This window comes from Magnolia sinica, chromosome 11, assembly GCF_029962835.1.
Source record: "Magnolia sinica isolate HGM2019 chromosome 11, MsV1, whole genome shotgun sequence".
In the NCBI taxonomy this organism is placed as follows: Eukaryota; Viridiplantae; Streptophyta; class Magnoliopsida; order Magnoliales; family Magnoliaceae; genus Magnolia; species Magnolia sinica.
In genome coordinates this window covers 12561357-12585669 of record NC_080583.1, presented here as the reverse complement: position 1 = coordinate 12585669, position 24313 = coordinate 12561357, and the positions used below count along the sequence as shown (strand labels likewise).

The 24313-nt window shown below is 38.6% G+C and overlaps 1 protein-coding gene across 1 annotated transcript; it reads left to right on the top strand.

The window, feature by feature from the left end:
• The first annotated feature begins 17933 nt into the window (after positions 1-17933).
• On the top strand, positions 17934-19894 carry LOC131218258 (1-aminocyclopropane-1-carboxylate synthase 3-like). Its single transcript, XM_058212934.1, has 4 exons — positions 17934-18131; positions 18388-18519; positions 18614-18774; positions 18905-19894. The coding sequence occupies exons 1-4, from the start codon at positions 17973-17975 to the stop codon at positions 19863-19865; spliced, it is 1413 nt and encodes a 470-aa protein (XP_058068917.1). The 5' UTR covers positions 17934-17972; the 3' UTR covers positions 19866-19894.
• Positions 19895-24313: the final 4419 nt, after the last annotated feature.

Genomic DNA, 24313 nt, shown 5'->3' with positions numbered 1-24313 from the left:
CTAGGTGACTGGTGTCTTATGGATAGATGGGGGAAGAAATGGACCAAAATCTTTTCACAGAAAGATGCACAAAAGGTTAAAATGGATATCACTGATGAAAACAATCTTAACCATTTGATCGGTGGCCTATAAACTGAAACTAGATAAACAGGTCAAAGCAAATGCACTCAATTTGAATAATGTGACAAAATGAGGCAAGTTTCAAAGGCTGAATTTCCACCAAACAACATTGCACCACTGGTTAAGTTTCAAAGGCAAGAAACAGATGAGAGTTAGAGTCATGACTCCAATACTGCTTCAAATTGGATGAAGGAAAAACCACATTGAAAGCGACTCCAATACTGATTCCAAGCATAGGCATCGGTTGGAAAAGCAATGCCAAGTCGTTGTCTATGAAGGGCATATCTAGAGTGGGATGCCTTAGCTTAAGATTGTAGTAGACAGTTGAGGCTACTACTCCCATGATCATGCATGTTCAAACAGAGGCTAGGACCCCAACACTTGCATTAGGCAGTTCAACAAATATCTCCAGCCTGAAATTTGGATTGAAAGATCTTCCATCTATTTTTTATGGTCCATTTAGGACTGGTTACCTAGAATGGCTCAAGCAACAAACAAATGAAACACCTATACAAAAACCCAGTACAATTAGGTCCATTGGGGACTGAGTACCTAAAACCGGTTGCATTGACGACAGAAGCCATGTCTTGCATCTGAAGAAGAGGCTGACAAATTGGCAGATATAGATCAAACAACTAAATGCAGGCAGTCTAGGAGCATAAGCATGCATGTAATAACTATAGAGTTCCAAACAACTAGGACCCTAGAAAGAAAACCTGATCTTTGGCACGTAACATCACAAACTTAGTGACAACTCCAAAAGGATGCACTAGCTGAAGCAGATCACTCTGAAAAACAGAAACAGGTACAAAGGCAACAACTATGAAGACAAATTGCAATTAGAGTTTCAACGCTCAAAATACAAAGAGATGGTTTGAAATACCTCAGATATTTCATGGCCAACGTTTTGGACATGAATAAGCTTAGAAGGCTCTGTCATCTTAGCAGATCTCTGCAGCAAGCAAAATGGTAGAGAATCCAGGAATTTCACTAATTACTATTTACATATAGGTAAAATATAGTTGAATTCAATGTAAAGAAAAACAATCACTACCAATTCATGTCATTTACTTCAACATATAAAGTTAGGGGAAAAAACCAGTAATCTTTATAGATGAGGGCCATGTAAGCCCAACTTTCATTGATCCAGACCGTACATATGGTGGTAACTAGACACTCTAGATTTAGACCGCTGCTAGAAACTAGACACTCTACCCACAGAAGATTCCAGCCAATCCATGTCCATGGAGAGACCTTTTGAATTAATGAACAATCAAAACTTTCAATTAAGAGAATCGCAAATTAGGTGGCATGACATGCAACATGGTTATTACATGCCATCTCACAAAGACGACAAAAAAGGGTGGGCTAAATCAGATGATCCCAGCCCTTTGAGTGTGGGTTTATTTTCTCACCACCATCTGTTTTTACATATCATAGATAATTAGCATCATCAAAACCAACAACATATAAGTATACATGTTATCAAATGTACAGTAAGATCTAATCACTTTAAGACCCGGCTGAACATCGAATCTAAGTTCTTGAGTTTTTGAACATGTCAGAGTTTCTCTGATGGCAGCTCACTATTAGGATTTTATAATGAGGATGGTGTTAGTAGCTTCCATTGGCCTTCCATGTATACTGAACAGTCCCATAAAGTGGCACACATGAAGAAGATGAGATCTGTACACCATGCATCTAGTGGCCCTGTTATGGATGGTATGATGGACCATACAAAAATCACATTGCACCAGACAATACAAACTACTAATTGCTAAATTACATTAACCAATAGATTAACCTTTTGACACTGTGTCAAAAAGGGAAACTCTGTAGTCTAATCCAGATAAAGCAATCCAAGAGATACTGAATCAATGAAAAAAGAAATCCAAACTCACTTGGCTTGTAGATGTTTATAGAACGACACACTTCCCCTTCCTTCATGAGTCAAGATCAACATTGGCACCATCTTCCTCAGCTTCATCTTCTAGGTCATTTCCAAGATGTAAAAAAGTTAATGAATAACCATTAAAATGCTTCATCTTCTAGGTTCATTTCCTACAACATCCTTTTGATTATAAAAATCATTAATTAGAAATGGAACCAATTCTCTGCAAAGACAAAGGTTAACATAGATTCTCTTGAACCATTTAAGCAACACTTCAAATACATGAATACTCCAGCTCCAGCTTCTTGGCATTCATGATGCATTACATTCCCCAATAAAGGCTGCCTAAACTAGCTAACAAATCAAATATTTAAAAATGATTGCTTCTGGATGAATAATTGCCTATGGAATCATGAAAGATTTGAAAATATTCAAACATATAAGAGAACTATTCTTCTGTTATTGAGGTAGCATTTGGAGTTACTGGCAAATCATGGATGACAGTTGGTAGGGCTTTCAGCTACCCACCCAATCATAATCATAAACATTTAAAGAATAAATATCGAAATATATAAGGAAAAAATGAGATAATGATGTAAATGTAAGTTAACTTAGTGAAACATATTTTTCCAAACATGTCATCTTGGCCTTTGGATGAGATAATGATTTAAATGTAAGTTCCTAAGAACACTTCCTTCTTAGGAACTTGCAAGCTCCACAAGGAGATCCAAACCCTGTCATCTTGGCCTTTGGATGTTTGGTTTTGATATCTTTTCCAAACCAGCAAGACCAGTGCAAGCACTATCACCATGTTTATAAACACTAGAGAGATAGAAGGTGGGTCACCTTATATGGATATTTTAAGTACACCTGGTCTGCTAAGTGGCCTTTTTTTTTCCTGGGTCAACCTTGTCGACTTGCCAAAAACCAATCAGCGAGTGGATTTTTTTAGCTCCCATTTGACCCAACAGAGTTGGCAGAAATGAATCCATGGAGGTTGGCTCAAAACAGCAATTAGCCATCAAAATGCCCCTTTTGAGGATGCGTTGAAACAGGCCCTGAATGAGCAAATATGCATGTCCATGTGTTGATAGACAAGTTTCCATCAATGTTTCATGCATTCCAATCACTGAAAAACTACAAACTAGTGTTGATAGACAGGTTTCCATGGATGTTTCATGCATTCCTATAACTGAAAACTACAAACTACGACTATCCCACATCTACAATCAAAGATTCACCACCATTTTATAAATGGTCATGGACTATCACATTAGTCTAGACCCATTTTGATTTTCTTCCTCCATGGGTCTTGCTTTTTGACAAGTTAGCCCTTTTTTTGTAATTTCTAGTACATTTTCCAGGGAATGTTTACACTTATGTCAAAACTGTATAAAAGCTCTACAAAGATATCTAAATATATTTGGGTTTTGGGGTCTAGTCAATTTGTCACCTAAATCATAGGTGACTACCAAACCGGCAATTGCAGCTGGTATCCAAACAGGGCTCAAAACCCTCATTTCAGATTGATGCAGGGGTTTCATCTCTAAACACCACTTTTGACATTGTGTTAAAACAGCATAAAAAATTCACAAACCGATTCACCTTTCTCTGAACTGCTAGCATGCTTTGCAAGGCAGTTGCATCTTTATGCATGTATCTCATCTTACCTACAGCTCCAATTGCAATGCCCTCAAATATCGAGTGAAAACAGAGTGCAACAATCAGCAAAACGCTATCACCTTGTTACCAGTACTATTAGAGCGTGGCCCATTTCCTGCATAACATGCTCAACCAAAATCCTAAGATGTACGAAGTAAAATTCAGTGGTCCATTTCAAATAAATGCATCAAATCTCATTCATTTTATGATATATAAATAGATTATGTACAATTCCAACTCCCAATTACAATTGATCTAGATAGATGGCTATAGAAGGGTCTGTTTGTGTTGACAAAATCCAGAAGGATTCTGATTTCCAATCACCAGCAGTTTCTGATATGGGATCCATGTTTCTGTTGTCTGGTGGGAATGTGCCAAATAATACAAATGCATTCCATTTCCTAGAATAAACCGAAACCCCGACTTAATCTAACATGGCTCCCATGTCAGATAATGTGTGATTGAAATTCATCTGGATTTTGTTTACATAAAGACCATAAAAGAGATGCATATCTTACAAAAATCAATCAAATCAACCCACATTCCTACAAAATTCCAACCGTGCAGGCAATACTCAAATCATTACTTGAGCAGCAGTCTATCTAGTCTCAAATTAACCCATGAATAATACAAGGTGAAGATAAATCAAGGAAAGAAAAGTATACCTATTACATGAAGAGTCTCCAGCCGTGAAAAGCCTATGCTCCATTCTCTCATAAGACCCCAACACCATTAATTCCGACAAACCACACCATTAAATCCGGTGACCTAGTCGCTGAAACCCATCGCCCAAAGAAGTATATTTGTACATTTTATTACTCCGTCCAGATCTCCCCACATCATAAGTGGCCATCGGCAGCTGCAATAAATTAAAACTTCATTGGGATTTTTGATCCATCTCAGAGAGAGAGAGACTAACCGTTCTTCTTCTCCTTCTCCTTCTTCTTCTCCTTTTTGCAGCGAAAGGGGGTTTTGAAAACCCTAGCGAGAGAGGCAGAGAGGTTAGGAAACAGAGGGAAATGGGGCTGAGAGATAAAGAGATGGTGAAGGAACGCGAGAGATCGAGAGAGGGTTAAGTGCGAGAGAGAGAGAGAGAGAGAGAGAGAGAGAGAGAGAGAGAGGGTGAGTCGCGGGCGGGCAAGAGAGAGAGAGAGAGGGAATTGCTTTCGTGAAATGGGGGAGCGCGAGGGAACTGCTTTTGTGAAATGGGGTGCGCGGGATAGGTTCGCGGACGAGATTTTAGGGGTGATTTATTTTAGGACACGTGGGGCCCACCATCCTGTATGTTAATTATCCAGTTCGTCCATTCATTTTAACGGCTCATTTTTAGGGTTTATCCAAAAAATGAGTCAGATCTAAGATATAGGTGGACCACACCAAATATTAACGATATAAATTTATTTTTTCATTTTTTCTCATGGTGTGGTCCACTTAGACTTTTGATCTTTCTAATTATTGGACTCATGTATTGCAATAATATTTCAAAATTGATGGACCGATTAGATAAAATAAATATATTGCAATGGGCCCCATGGAGCCCCTTAAGCATCGTCAGTCTCTAATAAGGTCTCATGGGGAGGCATGCTTTAGCTACAGATTAAGTATGTTTTAGCTACGGATTAAATCCGTAGCTAATTAGCTACAGATTAAAGCCGTAGCTATAGATCTCTATAGTCTGTAGCCTTTACTCATTTTTTTGGTAGTGATTGGACATTAAACGTTGATTCAAACTTCTACTCCGATTGGTTCCTCCGGGCTGCTACGAAAGGAGAAATCCAAGTATTTTACGTTTATGTAAAATTTCTATTCTTTTGGTTTTTGTTTGAGATTCGCAAGAAAAATCTCATTGTGTGGTTATCTAAGGAGAGTCAGAAAACTCAGAAAGTGTGGGTTTTTGGATTATGCAAGCCCAAGTTAAAAAGACATAATTGTGAAGGTTTTAGGTGAACCTATGAAACCTATTTTGTTAGTGAATGCTAATATCCCCTGTGTGAGGATATTAAGAGTGGAGTAGTATTCTGTGTGGCTGTTGGGAAATAGTTGGTGTACACACAGGCGAACTACTATAATTCTTTGTCTTGTGGTTTGAATGCTTGCTTAAGTTTTATATCTTTTATTATTTAAGTTTGTGGGATGTATGTGTGGATGTGAATGTTGTAAAATTTACATTTCAAGCAAGTGTGTGGAATGCTGTAATAATTTACATTTAAATTCCTATAATTTATTTCAATTCCTTACTATTTATTTATTTCTCTTCAGATTGAGTTTTTGATACAAAGGACGTTCTAGAAATAAGGTTGTCCTGCCATAAACCCTTAATTTTTATGGTGTAAGGTTGTCCTTAGAACTGAATTCGTATAAACCTCTCAATACTTGTTTATTGAGGTTGATTTTATTTCAACATTGTGAATTAATTTATTTTATTTGGCTATCTCTTTATTTCATTCCGCTGTTATAATTATAATTTGGCATAGTCCTATTCACCCCCCCTCTAGGACGTATAACTAGGCCGTTTCATCAATTCTTTTTAGTGTCACATAGTAGGTGAGTTTTTCATGGTGGGTACTATCCATCCTTTCTTTTATTTTTATTGTTCTCCGCATTACATTATTATTACATTGAGGACAATGTAGATTTTAGGTTGGGGGTGTGGATAGTCATCCATATGAAGGTTTTTTTTTTTTAGGTTTCAGTTTATTTTATTATTATTTTTAGGTTTCAGTTAGGTTTAAGTTTATTTTTTTAGGTTTATGGAGAAATTTTTTTCAACATTTTCAAAATAATATGTTTATATACAAGAATGTAAACATGATATTATGCGGATTCCAAAGGCAAAGTTAATACTTAGTCTAGGTTGATAATAGTTAGAAATATAATAACTAAAAATTATAAACTTGAGTTCAATTATCTAATTATTAGTTTAAAGTGAGTTGTAATTTGATGTACTGAATTCACAATACACCCTAGCTAACTAAGTGAGGAATATGATATGTGAACTAGAATAACAAATTTTGATTCAAATAAGGTTGAATGAACTAGTACCATTGATATATGCTTAAAAGAGAGAATATTGAAGGAAAAAAAGATGAAAAAAGAAAATTTTATTATAAAGAATAAATGTAATTACCATAGCAATTGTGTCAGTAATCCGGAGTAAGGATACCTAAGTTTCCATTACTATTACCATTACAAGTACAATACCTTAGGTTATGAAGCAAACTCGGTGAGAATCTTCATCTAAGGGTGATCTATAATAATGACGATATGATGATAAAAGAAGAAATGACATGAAGAAAATGAGATAATTACAGATTTCATATTCTTGGAATGATTGAAAGGAGTTAGGATAGAGAACATGCATATTTCTTAAAGTTAGACTAGTGTCACGGAGCACCTAAAGATATTGGATCATAGCTATTTTAAATTTTGATTAGGTCACTGAACTCAAGGATGTAATGGATTAGGAAATTAAGATTCTAACTAACTTTACACTTAGGGTAAGTATTGTTTTGTTTTGGAATTCATATGATGAATGGAAGCATAATTGTATAAATTTATGGGTGTTGAATTATTTTTCATGTTTTCAATGTTTGTGAGTAACATTTCTGGAAACCCTCACGAGACTATAACTCGTCCACTAGGGGAAACCTAGGGGTTTAAAGGCTTGTTGCATATGCTAAGTGCAATTAAGATTACTTGCGAAAGTGGTGCAGTTAGAATTTTGTTTTCATTTTAATTTTGTTTGTAGAATTAATTTTTATTTTTATTTTTATTTTTCTTTACTTATTTTGCTCGGGATTAGTAAAATGCTGGTTGGGGGTGTGTTGAGACTCAAATATTGCATAATTTTCCCCATTTACATCTTGGTTTTATGAACATGAATCAACTTAATGTTCTATTTTACTCATGTATGTGTTACAAGGTGAATTTAAGAGCTTGGATTGAAAAAGGGTGCTAAAAAGCATGGATTTGATGCTCAAGAATCACTAAAGCAAGGGATGGATCTTAAGAGACTAAGATTGAAGAATTCACATGCCAAAAATTCAAGAAAACCAAGTGAAGAATGAAGAAAATCGAAGATTTGAAGTGAAGAATCTTGAAATCGTCCTGAAAAAGTGTATTATAAAGCTCTGAGGTATATTTTGGAAAACTGCGCAGTAGGAAATCCATTTTAAACAAACTGTACAGTAATAAGTCTATTTTAAAACACTATGTATATTTGAGGCGGTTTATAGGATTTTTTCAACTTTGTATGAAAATTAGAGTTCCCTACTTATAAATAGGGCTTCCTAAGGTATTCCTAAGCATCATTCAAGGTATCCCAAAGCAAAATTTAGAGTTTTTAAAGAGTTTTTAATTTTATTAGAGTTTTATAAGTTATTTTTTTAGATTTTTTTATTTGTATTTATTTCTTTCTTATTTTAATTATGTTTTTCTAAGTTCCTTCTAGCCCAAGCTAGAAGGGAAGCACATGTGTTTAATAATTCTTTAAGATTATGATGATTGATTGTTTTAATGATGAGAAGAATGGTGTATGTATGTTATCTATTATTTAGGTTTTATTTTTTAATCCTCTTGTGAGATTCATATGTTTCCATTATATGAGATTCATATTAATTGATAGGCTTATCCTGGATCAATCAGATTTCTTAGATAGGAGAGGTTCTCAACCTGTTATATTTATTTAATTTTCATTATCTTATTGATATTGAATTCTTAAAATCACTGACGCTTGAGAATATATATCAATGGTGCAAATCCATGATTTTCTAATATTTTATATCACTTATTAAAATATTTAAACTGTTTTATTTTCCGATTAGGCTGACCATAGTGCTCAGATCCTAGTTGTGTTATCCAAGTCATAATGATTTTGGAACATTAACCTATGTGTGGAGCTTTGAAGCTTGAGTGTTATTTTATTCAGTTCAATTACATCCATTTAAAAATCCCAAAATCAAATCATCAGTTTAGTTTTTATTACTTAGTTTGTTTTGCATTTGATTTTTTCCTTCTCACAATTCATCTCCTTGTGGGATCAACCATGTATTCACAAGATACTACTTACGAACCTCTGCACTTGGAGGCAAGCAATCATACGCACATGCGTTTTCAACCTAACAAGTGGGGCCCATTGTTTGGTAATCCACACCATTGGTTTACAAAATCCCATTGTGATGGAGAACGACCATAATTTTCTCCTTGGTTGGAATCTCTCAACTACCAATATAAACATTTTCAACTGATTGTAGACCGTTGTTGCTTTTCTACTGTTAAGGTCTATTGACAGGCTACAAAAAGGAATGGTTAGGATTTTCCTTTGAAGAATTTTAAGGAATAGTCCATTAGTAGTGGCCCACAAAATACTAACCATCTAGATCAGAGATACGTGGCTCCACTCTCTAGAATTGAAAATGCTCATGAGAATCTCTCCCATAAGAAATTGATTCCATTACTATGAGAAGTTAACCACTGTAGACGCAACATTTTACCCTATTTCTTTTTTTGGAGAGCCCAAAACTTACCTTCCCAACTTAGACATTGGATGTATGGACGAACATTTGAGGACTAAAATGCCCCCGCCTTCCTTTCAGAAGCGGATAAGACGAGCGCAGATGCTTGGACGTGGGAAACGGATTGGCTACTCCCCCTGCCACCAGCCAATGGGTGATGGTCGGTGCTCTGCAGGCCCCACCATGATATATGTGTTTCATCCATGCCATCCATCTATTTTTCTAGATCATTTCATTGCATGAGAGAAAAAATGAGGTATATCCCGATCTTAAGTGGACCACATTTCAGGAAACAGTGTTGAATGAATTTGGACCATTAAAAACTTTTTGGGGGGCATAAAACTTTTGGATCAGGCTAATCTTTGTTTTTTCCCTTCATCTGGGTCTGTATGACTTAATTAACATATTGGATGTCAAATAAAAAGTACAGTGGGCCTTAAGAGTATTTTAATGGTGGATAGCCAATCACTATTGTTTTGTATGGCATGGTCCATCTGAGATTTGTATTCTTATCATCTTTTGCATTAAGCTTACAATGATTTGTAAAAATGAATGAGTGGAATGGATGAAGCAATTATGTCATGGTGGGGCCCATAGAGCATCGACCACCAGCCACAGGGCTGATGGCAGGGGGAGTGGCTAATCTGTTCCCCAGACATGGATTAGATACTGACAGGTTGAGTAACGAGTCGGCTAATGAAGTGACGTCACCAAGTTCTGTGGGCCCCACTATGATGTATGTGTTATATCCATACCGTCCATCCATTTTTAGATATCATTTTAGGGTATGAACCAAAGAATGAGGCAAATAAAAATCTGTAGTGGACCTAACAAAGAAAACAGTGGGGAGAGGTATTCCCACCGTTGAAACTATCCTAAGGCCCATCATAATGTTTATTTGAAATCTAACCTGTTCAAAAGTTAAAAAAGACATGAAATAAGGGAAAACGCAAATATCAGCTTGATTTAAAACTTTGTGGCCTTTAGAAGTTTTTAATGGTGGGCATCACTGTCCCAGTGTTTTCTGTACTGGGGGTCCACTAGAGATTTGGATTTAACTCGTTCTTTGGATATTGCCCTAAAATGATCTCTCCAAATGGATGAAAGGTGTGGATACAAAACATACATCATGGTGGGGCCCACGAGCGTCAACGCTCGTCTTTGCACACCAGCCCATTCGCTTCCAAAAGGAAGGAAGGGGTATTTTTGTCCTCAAATGCTCGTATGTATAGCCAACATCTAAGTTGGGAAGGTAAGTTTTGAACTCTCCAAAAAAAGAAACAGGGTCCATTACTATGGAATGAATTTGTGTCTGGTTTTTAGAAAGGGTGAGAAATGAATTCCCATGAAAATTTCAATTCTCAATTTTTTTAATTTTACTTTTATGGTTTTTTACCTTAAGATAAATTTTAAAAATTTGAAAGATAAATTTTCATGTGGGGCCCATGGGCTGCATGCAACTTGCATACGTAGAGCTGGGCATCGGTCCAAGTCGGATCGGATTGGGCCCAACCTAATCTGATCCGAAATCTCAATGACCTGACCTGAACTCGATCCGATCCAGGACCGAGTCCGGGTGACTTGACTCGGACTGATCCGAAATTTGCATTGCCTGATCTGATTCAAGTCCGACTTGGTCAAGAAAACCGAGTCGGATTAGATTGTGCACGGTTTGGATCGAGAATTTGTCGTGGGTAATCACATCCTCTTCAATCAAACTCTCATCACGGTCATCAAGCTTCGCCGCAAAACACCCTTTAACCTTCTTGTGACTAGCTTTATGCCCGGCCAACGCCTGGTGTGAGCTGAAAACCTTCTTGCAAGCCTTGTAGTCATGTTAGCAGACCATGGAGTCCTCTCTGAAGGCAGTGGGGCTGGACAAAAGCTAGGGGCAATGGATGCTTTTGCTGAAGCCACTTGTTTGATTCGGTAGTATGGTTTAGTGTACTTACATTTATGTAATCTTTCTCCTGCATTGGATTATTTTGCCCAAGCTACTGCTGCAATGGGGGGTGGGCAGTTGTCATGGATTGGAAGAGGGAGCATCGATCAACAGAGACAGAGAAGCTTAATGTTAAAACAACTCCTCACTGAGATTTTGTTAAGGGATGGTGGTATTTCCCTTTTGCTTGGTTCAAGAGGTGTTGAAGAAGGTGCACCGAGAAGATTCTTCACTGACAGGACAACGCAGCAGGAATTTTTGCTTGAAGCTGCTCGCTAGTGTCAGGAAGTTGGGTTCTATGACAAAGTAAGCTTTCTTTTATGGTCATCATCTTACATTGTTTCAGTTCACAGTTATTTTCATTTTAAGTCAAACTTTCGGGTTACTGTTAAATGGAGAAATTCAATTGCTTGAGCAGATGACTTCTTGCTGCATGTTTGTTTTTGCTATTAAAGAGTAGGGTATGGCGCTTGTTGTTTGGATGTCCACTGTTGAAGACATTATTTGTAAAATTAAGTGCGTAGTATTGGAATGGGTTGCTTATGTTAAAGGAGCAAAGTCCAGATTGGATCGGATCCAATCGGATTGGATTTCGGATCGGATCGGTTCGGATTGGTATGGATCCGAACTCGACCCGAAAAGCGTTCGGATCTGAATTGCCCTACTTGATCCGCACCTATCCAGGCGCACCTATCTAGGCCATCGGATCGGTTCGGATCTAGTCGAATCGGGTCAGATCCACTGGATCGGGTCAGGATTGCCTAGCTCTATGCATATGGGACCCTTCACATGTTGAAACTATATGGTGATAAAGACTTAGTGGGCCATCACACGTACAAAGGCCATATGACTTAAAAATAAAGGGGAATAAGCTACAAAGCTATCCAAGATGTGAATTGCAAAAGGAACGGTTAGATCAATGGTCCACATTAACCATTAAAACTCTGCATGGAATAGATATTTTGATTGTCTAATTACTAATTGATTTTCACAAATATCATAAGTAGAATCTCTTTCACTAAGAATTTAATCTTGGAAATAGATTTCAAGGAGCCAAACAACCCTAAGAGTGGTAAGATGTAAAGCGGACTCATGCAACTTTTATATGGTACCCTCTACATGGTGGAGATGTGGTGGTTGAGACTTGTATGTTTGTGAGCCATCACACGTGCGTGCGTGTGTGTGTGTGTGTGTAAAACTATAATAGCCATCCAAGAAATGAATTGTAAATGGAATGGTTAGAACATTAATGGTCCATGTTAACCATTAAAACTTGCTTGGAATGGATATTCTAATTATTTAATTACTTGACTTTCATAAATACCGTAATTAAGTATAACATATTTTACTAGTTATATAATTTTTAAAACCATTTCCCAACTCCATTTGAGATTCTAAGGAATCAAATGACACTTGAATGCCTATTTGTTTCACTCATTTCAATGGTAATATAAATTAATTGTGTTATCATTATTATTTTACAGTACCAAGCAAGCATAAGAATAATAAGCCAAATGCATATGCATTCAACAGGTAAAGTAATTTGTAATCACTGCACTTTAATTTTCAAGTAATTAGTGTAAAAATCTTCATCCAAATAGCAACATCAGCTTATTTTAATTAAGAATGATTTGATCTTAAAATAATATAAAATAATTAATATAAATTGATATCATTACCGTAAAATATACTTATTTGTTATAAGATGATAAAGTTGTTGATGCATTTTTTCGGTAGACCATTCTCTCGTCCTTGCATGCCTGCACAGAAAACAAAAAGGGGAAGACCTTGACTAATGCAGCGGACCCTTTGATGCCAAAGTCAAGAATCTAGGTCTTTGTAAGGATGATATGGCGTAAAAGGTTAGAGGTGTAAGAGTCTGTGTACCTTTCACCATTGGGGGTTCCCTATTTATAATATGGGGAAGATCACACTGTCGAATGATCTTTTCTGTTTGATAGGTAAGCATCGTAGTCGAATTAGAACTCTTAATGTGTCGGAGATCTTCCCGAGATCCTTTGGATTATGAATTTATCCCCCCGGGATACTTGGAGAGAACTTCGGGTTGTTTCCTTAGATAAGGTTAGCTGTCAGTCGGTAATCTTGTCTAACCTATAGATAAGGTCAGACGATAGAGGTATAGTGCAACAGAGATATGCTAGCCGAGCTACCAGAAGGTCGGCGTCGTTCCGATGATAAAACTGACGAAGCATGCTCGTGATGTCTTTGTGATCACTGGCTTCAGTAGTCCTTAACTTCTTGCCTTTGCGGGGCTTGATAGCTCTACTAAGCTATTCATCAGGAGAATTCGACCTATGGTCGTGCCAGCTTTGACCTTAAGTATATGTCAAATGGTTTGGCTCTTTACCCGCCATTGGCCCATTGGTTTATGCCGGATGCTGGTCTCACCTTCTCTTATGCATCAGTCCATTTTTTCCATAACAAAAGTGATTTGTAATCATTGCTCATTTTCTCTACGTTATTACGATGATGATGAAACAAACAGTATTACAGAAAGTGGTGAGATGCAGAACAAGTCACACATAACTTTCACATTGGATGCTTCTTATGGTGCAAACATATGACGGTTGAGTGTTGGTGGGCCATCTAATGTACAAGCTATATATATTAAAATATCTAGGGAATGGACCATAGTGGCCATCCAAGAAGTGAAATGCAAAAGGAATGATTAGATCCAGTGGTCCACATTAACCACTAAAACTAGAAGGAAATAGATATTTATGGTTGTCTAATGACTTGATTTCACATCCCATCCATCAAGAAGCCCATCAGATCAAATGTTTCGATCCCAACTAGCTTGCCACGTGCACTGCGAAAAACAAATTGCATAGAAGTTGTAGATGCACCGGGATGCATACCAGCTTTTCTGTTTTCTAAGTGAAAAATTTCCACCTTTCAAAAATTTAAAATTCTTTGAAATTTTTTATTATATTTAAAAAAATATTTATTATTAAAGGTACTCTTTCTTTCAAAAAATATTTATTATTCAAAAGTCTCTTGCATGCTTGTAAGCTTCATGAATAGAAAGTAACTTACATATAAGTCACTGACAGGTGTTGTTTAGAAAAAAAAAAAAATTGCTAGGATTTTTTTTATGAGGCAAGTGGTGAGAATTCACTTATCACTTAAAAACTCATGCATTCGAGTGACACATAGGTATTTATTGGTAATATATGTAAATTTTTTTCCCAGATAATTTACCTGTAAGTGTCTTACGGATCATAGGTGAAAACATATTAAGGAGGGATGACAGGAAATGCATTGCATCTTGCCCCCGCTTGGACGAAAATAGGTCCAAGGAGGGTAGGTGAAAACTTGTAAGGGAGGAATGAGAGGAAGTGCATTGTGTCTTGCCCTGGTTTGGATGAAAATAGGTCCAAGTAGGGTTGGTGAAAACTTATAAGGGAAGGATGAGAGGAAGTGCACTGCATTTTGCCCTCGCTTTGACAAAAATAGGTCCAAGTAGGGTCTCTCTGGGACCCACCATGATGTATGGATTTTATCAACATTGTTCATTCATTTTGATAGATCATTTTAGGTATGAATCCAAGAATGAGGCAGTTCCTAGGCTCAAGTGGACCACACTACCAGAATCAACAATGATAATGATCCCCACCAGTTGAAACTTTCATAGGGCTCACTTTAGTGTTTATTTGTCATCCAACCTGTTCATAAGGTCACAGACACACACACACACACATGAAGGGAATACACAAATTTTAGCTTAATCCAAGACTCTCATGGTACTCTTCAAGAAGTTTTTAATGGAGGGAATTCAATCTCCATTGTGTGGTCCACTTGATTTGTCTTATTAATTTTTGGGGTCCTACCCTAAGATGATCTAGAAAAATAGATGAACTGCATGGATAAAACCCATACATCATGGTGGGCCCACAAAGCCCTTGACTCTACTATCTGTCGACCAGGCGGTGGTAGGAGGCAATCCACTTCCGGGTTGAGAATTCATTTAAGGTGAAAATCACAGATTACAGCCATCCAAATGACCCTTAAAATTTACAGTGGAAGGGTGGTTAGAGGAGGATATTTTGATTTTATCTTACTTAGAGATCTACACCACTAGCTTCCCAACACCACCACCTAATCTCAAATTGCTGATGGTGATGAGTGGACCCCACCCAAATAGGTCTGTAATTTGTATATGTGGTGGGCCACCTCGTCAACGCCTTGCAAGGGCAGCGAGTAGCATAGACAGCAAAAAATACAGTAACATGCTATTACCCACTGTCTAATCACCAGTAGACAATGGTGACCACTTAGTCTCTCGCCAGCTTAGTTGTGTGGCCCACTCGATTAGGTCTCTATCTTGACAAGTTACTGGGCCCCACCCATCTCTATTTTTCGACTTGAAAACCGTGATACCATGTAATAATCCCCAGGAGTATTTACAGCCGACCATATACATGCAAACACCAAAAAAAGCGCCTCCACATGTGCCAACGGAGCGCACGTGTGAAGAAACTCGTCCATCTGTCGGATCCAACACAAAAGTCTGGAGAATCCCATGAGATGGGCCATGAGAGTACAAAGAAAAGTGGACGGGTAGAAATAGATGTAAAGAACAACTGACGGTCCACAGATTCGCATGTGTGTGTGCCCCAACTGATGTGGGTCTGTCTCGTTTCCAGATAGGATACATGCACCAAGTGGCCCACCTTCCTAGATCTGTTCAAAAGCATGCCACGTGGCATGCTCGGAGCGCGTGTCTGCTCTTCATCTCCATGCGCGAGCATTACTCTAGCGTTCTGCGTATACACTGTAAGACCAATCACCACAAGTCTACTTAAATAAACTGTATCTCAACGGTGGTAACGGAGAGTAGTTATGACCCAAAAATACACTCCAATGATAGTCGACCAAATTCTGAAAATGGTGGTGACTCATAGTCCTTCGGTTTTACACTCATATAAATCTATCTGGACGATCCAAATTTCTTGAATAATTGTGGATAAACCATATCAACAAAATTATAAGGATAGAACAACCATAACCATTGAATTGTGGAGATTACTATAAATTCTTCATAAAAGATTTGATTATCACAATCATCTTATATTATAATTTTTGGGTTATGCTCAGTCCACAAGGATAAGTGATTTTGACGGTCTGGATTGGAATAATACTTAGCCATGTGTAGGGTAGAGGAGTCACTACCTTTTTTTTAAAGATGCTGATAAACTCTCACTGAAGGCTAAAGAAATATACACAGCGAGAATTTGAGAGGAGAGAAATTAGCAAGAAGTTTGAAGGAAATTTCGATAATTTGAAAAGAAGGCCGACATGAGTGGGAGAGTGGTGGGTCAGGAAGGCAACGGACCAGGGTGCAGCCGGGCCAGGTTGCATGGCTCTTTGCGAGCCATGGCCGTGGTCTCCTCTGATTTGCTGTCGGCAGAGCTTTTCCCTACCAAAACTACATTTTTAATCATTTATGTTTGTATTGAGGTTTCCTATTCCCACATGCACCATCTCCACACACGTGAAGCACACGTGCCAACCTGGAAAGTGGGTCCCACATCTGGACCAACGGATAAGTCCGTTTCAACTGTGAGTATGATCAGGACGGTGTGATCATCAGGTAGGTTACTTAGATTCGAGGAGAATGGACAGGTATGAAAATGATTGATGGTTGTTGTTCAAAGTACAAATATGGCCCTTATGATCAGTTTAATGAGTTGGTTTTATCTTATGGTGACCATCAAAATATGAGGAAGATTATGAACCGTTTAGATGTATCTTATACTGGCCAAGTTATTAACTTTGGTGCGTGTGGTAGTGGTGCGCGTGGAACTTTAATTCTTTCAGTCTTCTTCAGCTAGCGTACGCGAGTAGGACTGGCATCCTACTCGCCAGCACAAATGGCGCATGTGCAAGATCCTGGCCGTTAATAAGTGGTTCCAACGATGCACGAGCCACGGTCCATCATCACACATGTCTGATTCTCAATCGGGCAGAATCCAATGCACTAGTGGGGCCCACCTGCTGAACGGACCAAGCTAATTTCTTTTCCAACGCATGTAAATAATGGATCTCACCCGTGCGCCATTCAAGCGTGCAAATGGGCAGGGCCGTCCAGGCTCGATCTGGGGCCAACCCACTTGACTTGGTAAGCTGAGGCTGAGCTTGAGTCTACCTAAATGCGTAAACAATCTGATCTGGACCGTTCATTCAAGATAATCATGCATTGTACTTCGCTAGGGGACAGACCAGGACTGGGCCATGGTAAGTAATTCTCAATCTGTCTTGATATGCCTCTGCCCGGTCCACCCCATTTCCATCCACCCCAACTTCCACGCTAGCACGTCTGTGTCTGTGAGTACGTTCTATTCTACTCGCTATTAATTTGATTTTTACAAAGGTATGGAGCTCTCTCTCCTCTCCCTGGTCAAAAAAATCATATCATTCCTTCAGCTGCAAATCCCCTATATATAAGGGTCCACTTCATCAAACAATTCATCCTTCGTTACAAACCAAACCCTCTCCAAAACCTCTCTCTCTCTCTCTCTCTCTCTCTCGTAATAAAAGTCGTATCATTCCTTCAGCTGCACATACAAGGATCCCCTTCATCAAACCATCCATCTATCTTTACAACCCAAAACCTCTCTCTCTCTCGTAATAAAAGTCGTATCATTCCTTCAGCTGCACATACAAGGATCCCCTTCATCAAACCATCCATCTTTACAACCCAAAACGTCTCTCTCTCTCTCTCTCTCTCATACAAGGATCCCCTTCATCAAACCATCCATCTTTACAACCCAAAACGTCTCTCTCTCTCTCTCTCTCTCTCTCTCTCTCTCTCTCTCCAGCCATGAAGCAGCAGCATCAGATGCTCTCCAAGAAAGCCACGTGTAACTCGCACGGGCAGGATTCTTCATACTTTCTAGGATGGCAGGAGTACGAGAAGAACCCCTACGACGAATCCACCAATCCTAATGGAATTATACAAATGGGTCTTGCAGAGAATCAGGTCAGCCTCACAAACACCCCCATAAACAATCTCCACCTTTTTTTCTTTTTTTTTTTCACACATGCACCCTTTTTCTTTCTATTTTCGGTATTGCAGTAGTACAAAAATTGCACTACTCAAATACCCTAACTAGAGAAAAGCCTCTATCCATCACAAACGCAGGCTTTACAGAAATAATAAATCAAAAAATTATTATTATTATTATTATTTCATCATATTTACTGATATGGGCATGTTATCATCTGTGATCTTACAGTTATCGTTCGATCTCATCGAATCATGGCTGGCCCACAACCCCGACACCGTTGGACTGAAACGAGATGATGTATCCGTGTTCCGAGAGCTCGCCTTGTTTCAAGATTATCACGGCATGCCTTGTTTCAAAAATGTAAGTTGTCCAACACTACCAAGTATTTGATATACGATGGCCGCAGGCCCCCGTCGGCAATTCTCTAAACTTATGGTCCCATTTTTTATGTCAGGCATTAGCAAAATTCATGTCAGAAATAAGAGGAAACAAAGTAAGGTTTGATCCAAAGAATCTAGTTCTAACAGCTGGTGCAACTTCAGCTAATGAGACTCTCATGTTTTGCCTTGCCGAACCCGGCGAAGCCTTCCTTCTCCCAATACCATACTACCCAGGGTATGTTCTTTCTCTATGCTTATTTCTCTTACAATGCTATTATATATACATGCATGCAATGTGCATGAAATTTCACTACTAGTACATGGATGTTTATTTATTTTTTATTTTTTTCATTTAATTATTGTAGGTTCGATAGAGATCTCAAATGGCGGACTGGAGTCGAGATTGTTCCAATCCATTGCTCGAGCTCCAAAGGATTCCAAATAACCGAAACTGCACTAGAAGAAGCTTATCGATGTGCCCAAAAGCGTAAATTGAAAGTAAAGGGTGTACTAATCACCAATCCTTCTAACCCATTGGGCACAACGACTAGCCGGACCGAGCTTGACCTACTACTTCGGTTCATCTCAGCTAAAGGAATCCATCTAATAAGCGACGAGATTTATTCCGGGACCGTGTTCACATCGCCGAGCTTCATTAGCATTGCTGAGGCTCTAATGGAGCTAAAAGATTCTGAGAAGGTCCGCGACCGGGTCCACATCGTCTATAGCCTTTCTAAGGATTTGGGTCTCCCTGGATTCCGTGTTGGTGCGATCTATTCAGACAATGGTGCTGTTGTAGCGGCTGCGACTAAGATGTCGAGCTTTGGACTAGTTTCTTCCCATACTCAGTATCTACTATCAGAGCTGCTTTCTGACAAGAAATTTACAAGCAACTACATTGCAGAGAACCGCAAGAGGCTCCAAGAAAGGCATAACATGCTTGTAACAGGCCTACGGAATGCCGGCATCGGCACCTTAACGAGCAATGCTGGTTTGTTCTGTTGGGTGGATATGAGACACCTTCTATGCTCGAAAACATTCGAAGGGGAGATGAAATTATGGAAAAAGATATTGTTTGAAGTGGGATTGAATATCTCACCAGGCTCTTCATGTCATTGCACTGAGCCCGGCTGGTTTCGCATGTGCTTTGCGAACATGACTCAAGAAACACTCACTCTATCCATGCAACGACTCAGAGCATTTGTCGACTCCGCCGATCAGACCCCAACTTGCCGTAATCTGATCGGAGGGTCGAAAAAACTATCGCTATCGAGTCGGGTTTTCCGTTTACTGTCTTCCAATCGCGAGGTGGAGCCGGAGCGTTAGAATTCTAGTGTGAACAGCTGCCATTCTTTATGTGGATTTTCTATTATTATTTGTTCTTGTTTCTTTTTTTTTTGTTTTTTTGTTTTCTCTCTCTCTCACTGTATCTTTTTTAATGTAGAAACTGCACTCGATCCATGTGGATTCGAAGTGATTAATCTTTGTATAAGAGAGTCTTTGTATTTGATTACTCTAATTCAGTAGAAGTTTTCGACATTAGAATGTTATTACTTACGTCTGTTTCGTAGACTCCATGGTCAAAAGGAGGCATTAGAGGCATTATTATTACTCAAGTCTGCTTGGTATACTGCATGACTGCCAAATTACATGAACCTGCGGGCTACTTCTGGTGTGAAAAGTGACGGAACTCACTAAATCGAATTGGGTCCCACCATTTTCAACCAATAAGAGCAGGGATACAAAAATTACAAAAATAAAAATAAAAATAAATAAATTACAGTGGTCGGCGGGACCACACATCATTTTCTGTATTATCACTGTAGTTTTGCTTGCGGCGAGATTGGCGCCAGTCGGCGGTGAGAATGTTGCCGACGTTGCGTGCTCCTTTGGTGGTCTCACCGACTTCGTGCAGTGTTTTTCTCAAAAGTCAGACGCACTTTCAGCCGCATGATGTGGTGATAAAGATGGTGGGTCAGCTTCTTGTAGAAGGGGCCTCTCTCTCTCTCTCTCTCTCTCTCTCTCTCTCTCTCACGTAGACTTAGACGTAGCCCTACACATGCACACTATAAGATAAAGACAGGAGAGAGATTAGACGCTGTCTAGAGGCGTTTGTTGCACGAAAGCTACCTCGAACTTTCCAGCATCTATGGAATATTATGTGCGTTTTGTGCCATTTCTCACATGAGGATGACACATCTACTTACCTATCTAATGTCCAAGTCTCTGGGCATGGCTTGCATTTTTGTTTTTCATTTGTGTAGTTTTGTTTTAGATTTGTATATGGCAGACGAGGCTTGTCTCTTTTTGTAGTGAATTTTCTGCAAATCCAACATAGTTGAGGTTGTGTGGTCTCATCTTTCTTAAGAAAAAAAGAAAAAAGAAATAGAATGAGACATTTATCGGAGAATTCAAACCATTGATATCAACTAATTAATAATTTTAAGGAGGTCGAGTTTTGATGTAAGGAAGAATGTGAAGGGATAATGAGAAAGATCATTATCCTTCTTAAGCGATTAAAACTTTGAATTTATAAGATATTTTCTTGAATCTATAAGAAAAAAAGTTTAGAATTTTATTAATCAATAATTGTCTAATATGTGTGTCCCAATTATACTATTAAAAAAAAATCAAAATTCCATAATTATAAAAATTAGCAAAATTTTAACTCTAATAAAAGTTTTAATTCTAATAAAACTCTTCTAAATTCTAATTTCTAAAAATAAAGATTCTAAATAAACTTTTGCTAGAAGAGTTTTAGCATAATTACAAAATATTTTTAAAAAGAAAAAAAATCTATAACTTTAAAAATAAAAAAATATTATAAAAATTAGAATTACTAAAAATAATAAATATTTCTTAAAATTTTATCTTTGAGTTAAAAGAACACGTGTTCCTATGAAACAAACGGGAACAACTCATCTTGTGGGTCTGGTCGCTTCAAATGACCTATCACATAAAGATTAATTGGTTGTGTGTCCCGTAACAATGCGTGGGTGAAAAGTTATAGTCAATTTACATTCTTTTAATCCAACCATGCCCTAAGGTTGCTAAATAGCATTTTGTACATTGTTTGTTCATGTAGAGGCCATGATTTATTTATCCAATCCATTGATATGATGACCGTGTTATGAATTAATGGACCATGCGATGCCCAGCTTTATCATTGCCATGTTGGCGTGTGAAGATATGGTTAGCAATAAATGCAACAATGAGCCACATTGAGTAACAAATATTCAATGGTTTGGAAGACACTGGGGGCTTTTAGATGAATGGCTTGGATAAACTTGCCATGGCCCCACATGTGTAAACTCAATGCAAGGAACATATATAACTTGTCCTTTTCCTAAACCATATCCATTTGATGATCATTAAGATCACTTCTTAACTTTGAATTTTGAGATTGAAACATCCATCTTATGGCCCATGTTTTGGATGGTTCAGATTGAAGCACATGTATGCCATATGTATGATGAATGAGTCACCACCGTTTAGGAAATTATGAAAGAATCACATGATACACTTGGCATCTAAGATTATTTATGACTTACGGATATCAGAAAGATTACGCGGTTTTTCATTTTATAATTGTATTGAGAGACTGCTTTCGAGGCTTGACTTAAATATTATTTGATGTGGGAGCCCTAACCATCAACACGCAGGCACACGTGCCAATATGGGAGAACATGTGTGAGATCTGAGCCTTTTCATCTGGCGAACAACATACATAGATCTTCCAGCCTAAAAATCAGTTCAAAATTTCACATCTCAGGTGGACCACAGTAAAAAAAAAAAAAAACAGACGGCCAGAAATAATTCTTTTGACCATCAATCTACTTTGTAGTTTGTACATCGTGGGGCCACGGAGGTAAAAACAAATGAACGGCCATAAAAAAAAGTGCTTCCAGCATTAGTTTACTTCGTAGAGCGTTGCCCAACTAAGGAGTGGAATGGCCAGATTTTTGGCACGTGTGCTCCGTGTGTTTGAGTGGGGGTCACGTAAGCATGTGGAATTAGACATAAGGAGGTCACGTTGATGTCACGTGTTCCCAAGCACCACATATTCTTGCATTTACGATCCACATAAAATATTTGGGCCCTTTTTAGGGATCCCATCATACGCGTGGGATGATTTTCAATCGACGCTTCACAGTGGCTTTTGTTGGTAACCTGTTGAGATGATGGGCGCGGATTGCCTGCAGCCCTTCTGGAGGACATAGCCCAGGCGCTATGGGGCCGACCCTGATATATGTGTCTTATCCATGCCGTTCATCCGTTTTGCCTTGCCCCAGAATAAGGGAAACGGACTGGCTACTCCCCCTGACACCAGCCCAGCGGCTGGTGGTCTGTGCTCTGTGGGCCCCACCATGATGTATGTGTTTCATCCGTTCCGTTCATCCATTTTAAAGATCATTTTAGGGCTTGATCCCAAAAATGAGAGGGATATAAATATCAGGCGGACTACACCACATGAAAACAATAGTGATTGGATATCCACCATTAAAATCCTCCTAAGGCCCACTGTACTGTTTATTTGACATCCAATCTGTTTGTTAGATCATACAGGCCTAGATGAAGGGAAAAACAAAAATCATCTTGATCCAAAACTTTTAGGGTCCCAAAAGGTTTTTAATGGTTGACGCACATTCAACACTATTTCCGGTAATGTGGTCCACTTGAGATTGGGATATACCTCATTTTTGCTCTCATAACATTAAATGATCTGAAAAAAATATATGAACGGCATGGATGAAACATATACATTATGGTGGGGCCCACAGAGCACCAACCATCAGCCATTGGCCGGTGGCTGGGTGAGTAGCCAGTCCGTTTCCCAAAAAAAGGGACGTAGATTTCCTGCGAAAGCCTTTTGCAGGAAGTTCCTGCGCTGGGAACCCAGGTGGGGCCCACTGTGATGTTTGTGAGAAATCCTCCCCGTCCATCCGTTTTGTGAGTGCATTTTAGGATATGAGATTAAAAATGAACTGTATCCAATACTCAAGTGGGCCGAGAACGGGATAATTGAACGTCCACAGTTGAAATATTCGTGGGTCAACAAAAGTTTTGAATCATACTAATATTTATGTTTTCAATTCATCCCAATAGGAATGACGTTATTAACGGTATGGATGGCATGTAAACATTACTGTCGAATTCAGGGAGATTTTAATGGTAGAAATTTCCCTAACCACATTTTCCTTTAGCACGGCCCACTTGAGACTTGGATTCTGCAAAATTTTTTTTTTCTACTCTCCTAAAATGAACTCACAAAATTGACGGACAAAGTGGATTCCTGACAAACATCATGATGGGCCCCAGCTAAGTTTACAGAGCAGGAACTTCTTGCGAAAGGCTTTCACAGGAAATCCGCGTCCCAAAATAAGGTACGCGGATTTCCTGCAAAAGCCTTTCGCAGGAAGTTCCTGTGCTGGGAACTCACAAAACCGATGGACGGAGTGGATTCTTGACAAACATCACAGTGGGCCTCAACTAAGTTTACAGCGTAGGAACTTCTTGCGAAAGGCTTTCGCAGGAAATCCACGTCCCAAAATAAGGTACATCCAAGGGAAGCGAATTGGCAGGTATACCATACACCACCGTACTGGCTAGTGTGTTTACGTCACCAAGTTTTGTGGGTCCCACCATGAGATATGTGTTATATCCAAATCATCTGTACATTCAAAGAGCTATTCTAATTGGCTGGCCAAAAAAATATGACAGATCCAAAGATCAAGTGGACCACACTGCAAAAAGCAGTGGGGGATTGAACGTTT

What these genes read in the sequence shown, in the direction of transcription:
- LOC131218258 (XM_058212934.1), top strand. Translation starts at nt 17,973, where the DNA reads ATGAAGCAGCAGCATCAGATGCTCTCCAAGAAAGCCACGTGTAACTCG. An exon ending in TGGGTCTTGCAGAGAATCAG is followed by an intron (nt 18,132 to 18,387) that starts GTCAGCCTCACA and finishes GTGATCTTACAG; the next exon opens with TTATCGTTCGATCTCATCGA. An exon ending in CCAATACCATACTACCCAGG is followed by an intron (nt 18,775 to 18,904) that starts GTATGTTCTTTC and finishes TAATTATTGTAG; the next exon opens with GTTCGATAGAGATCTCAAAT.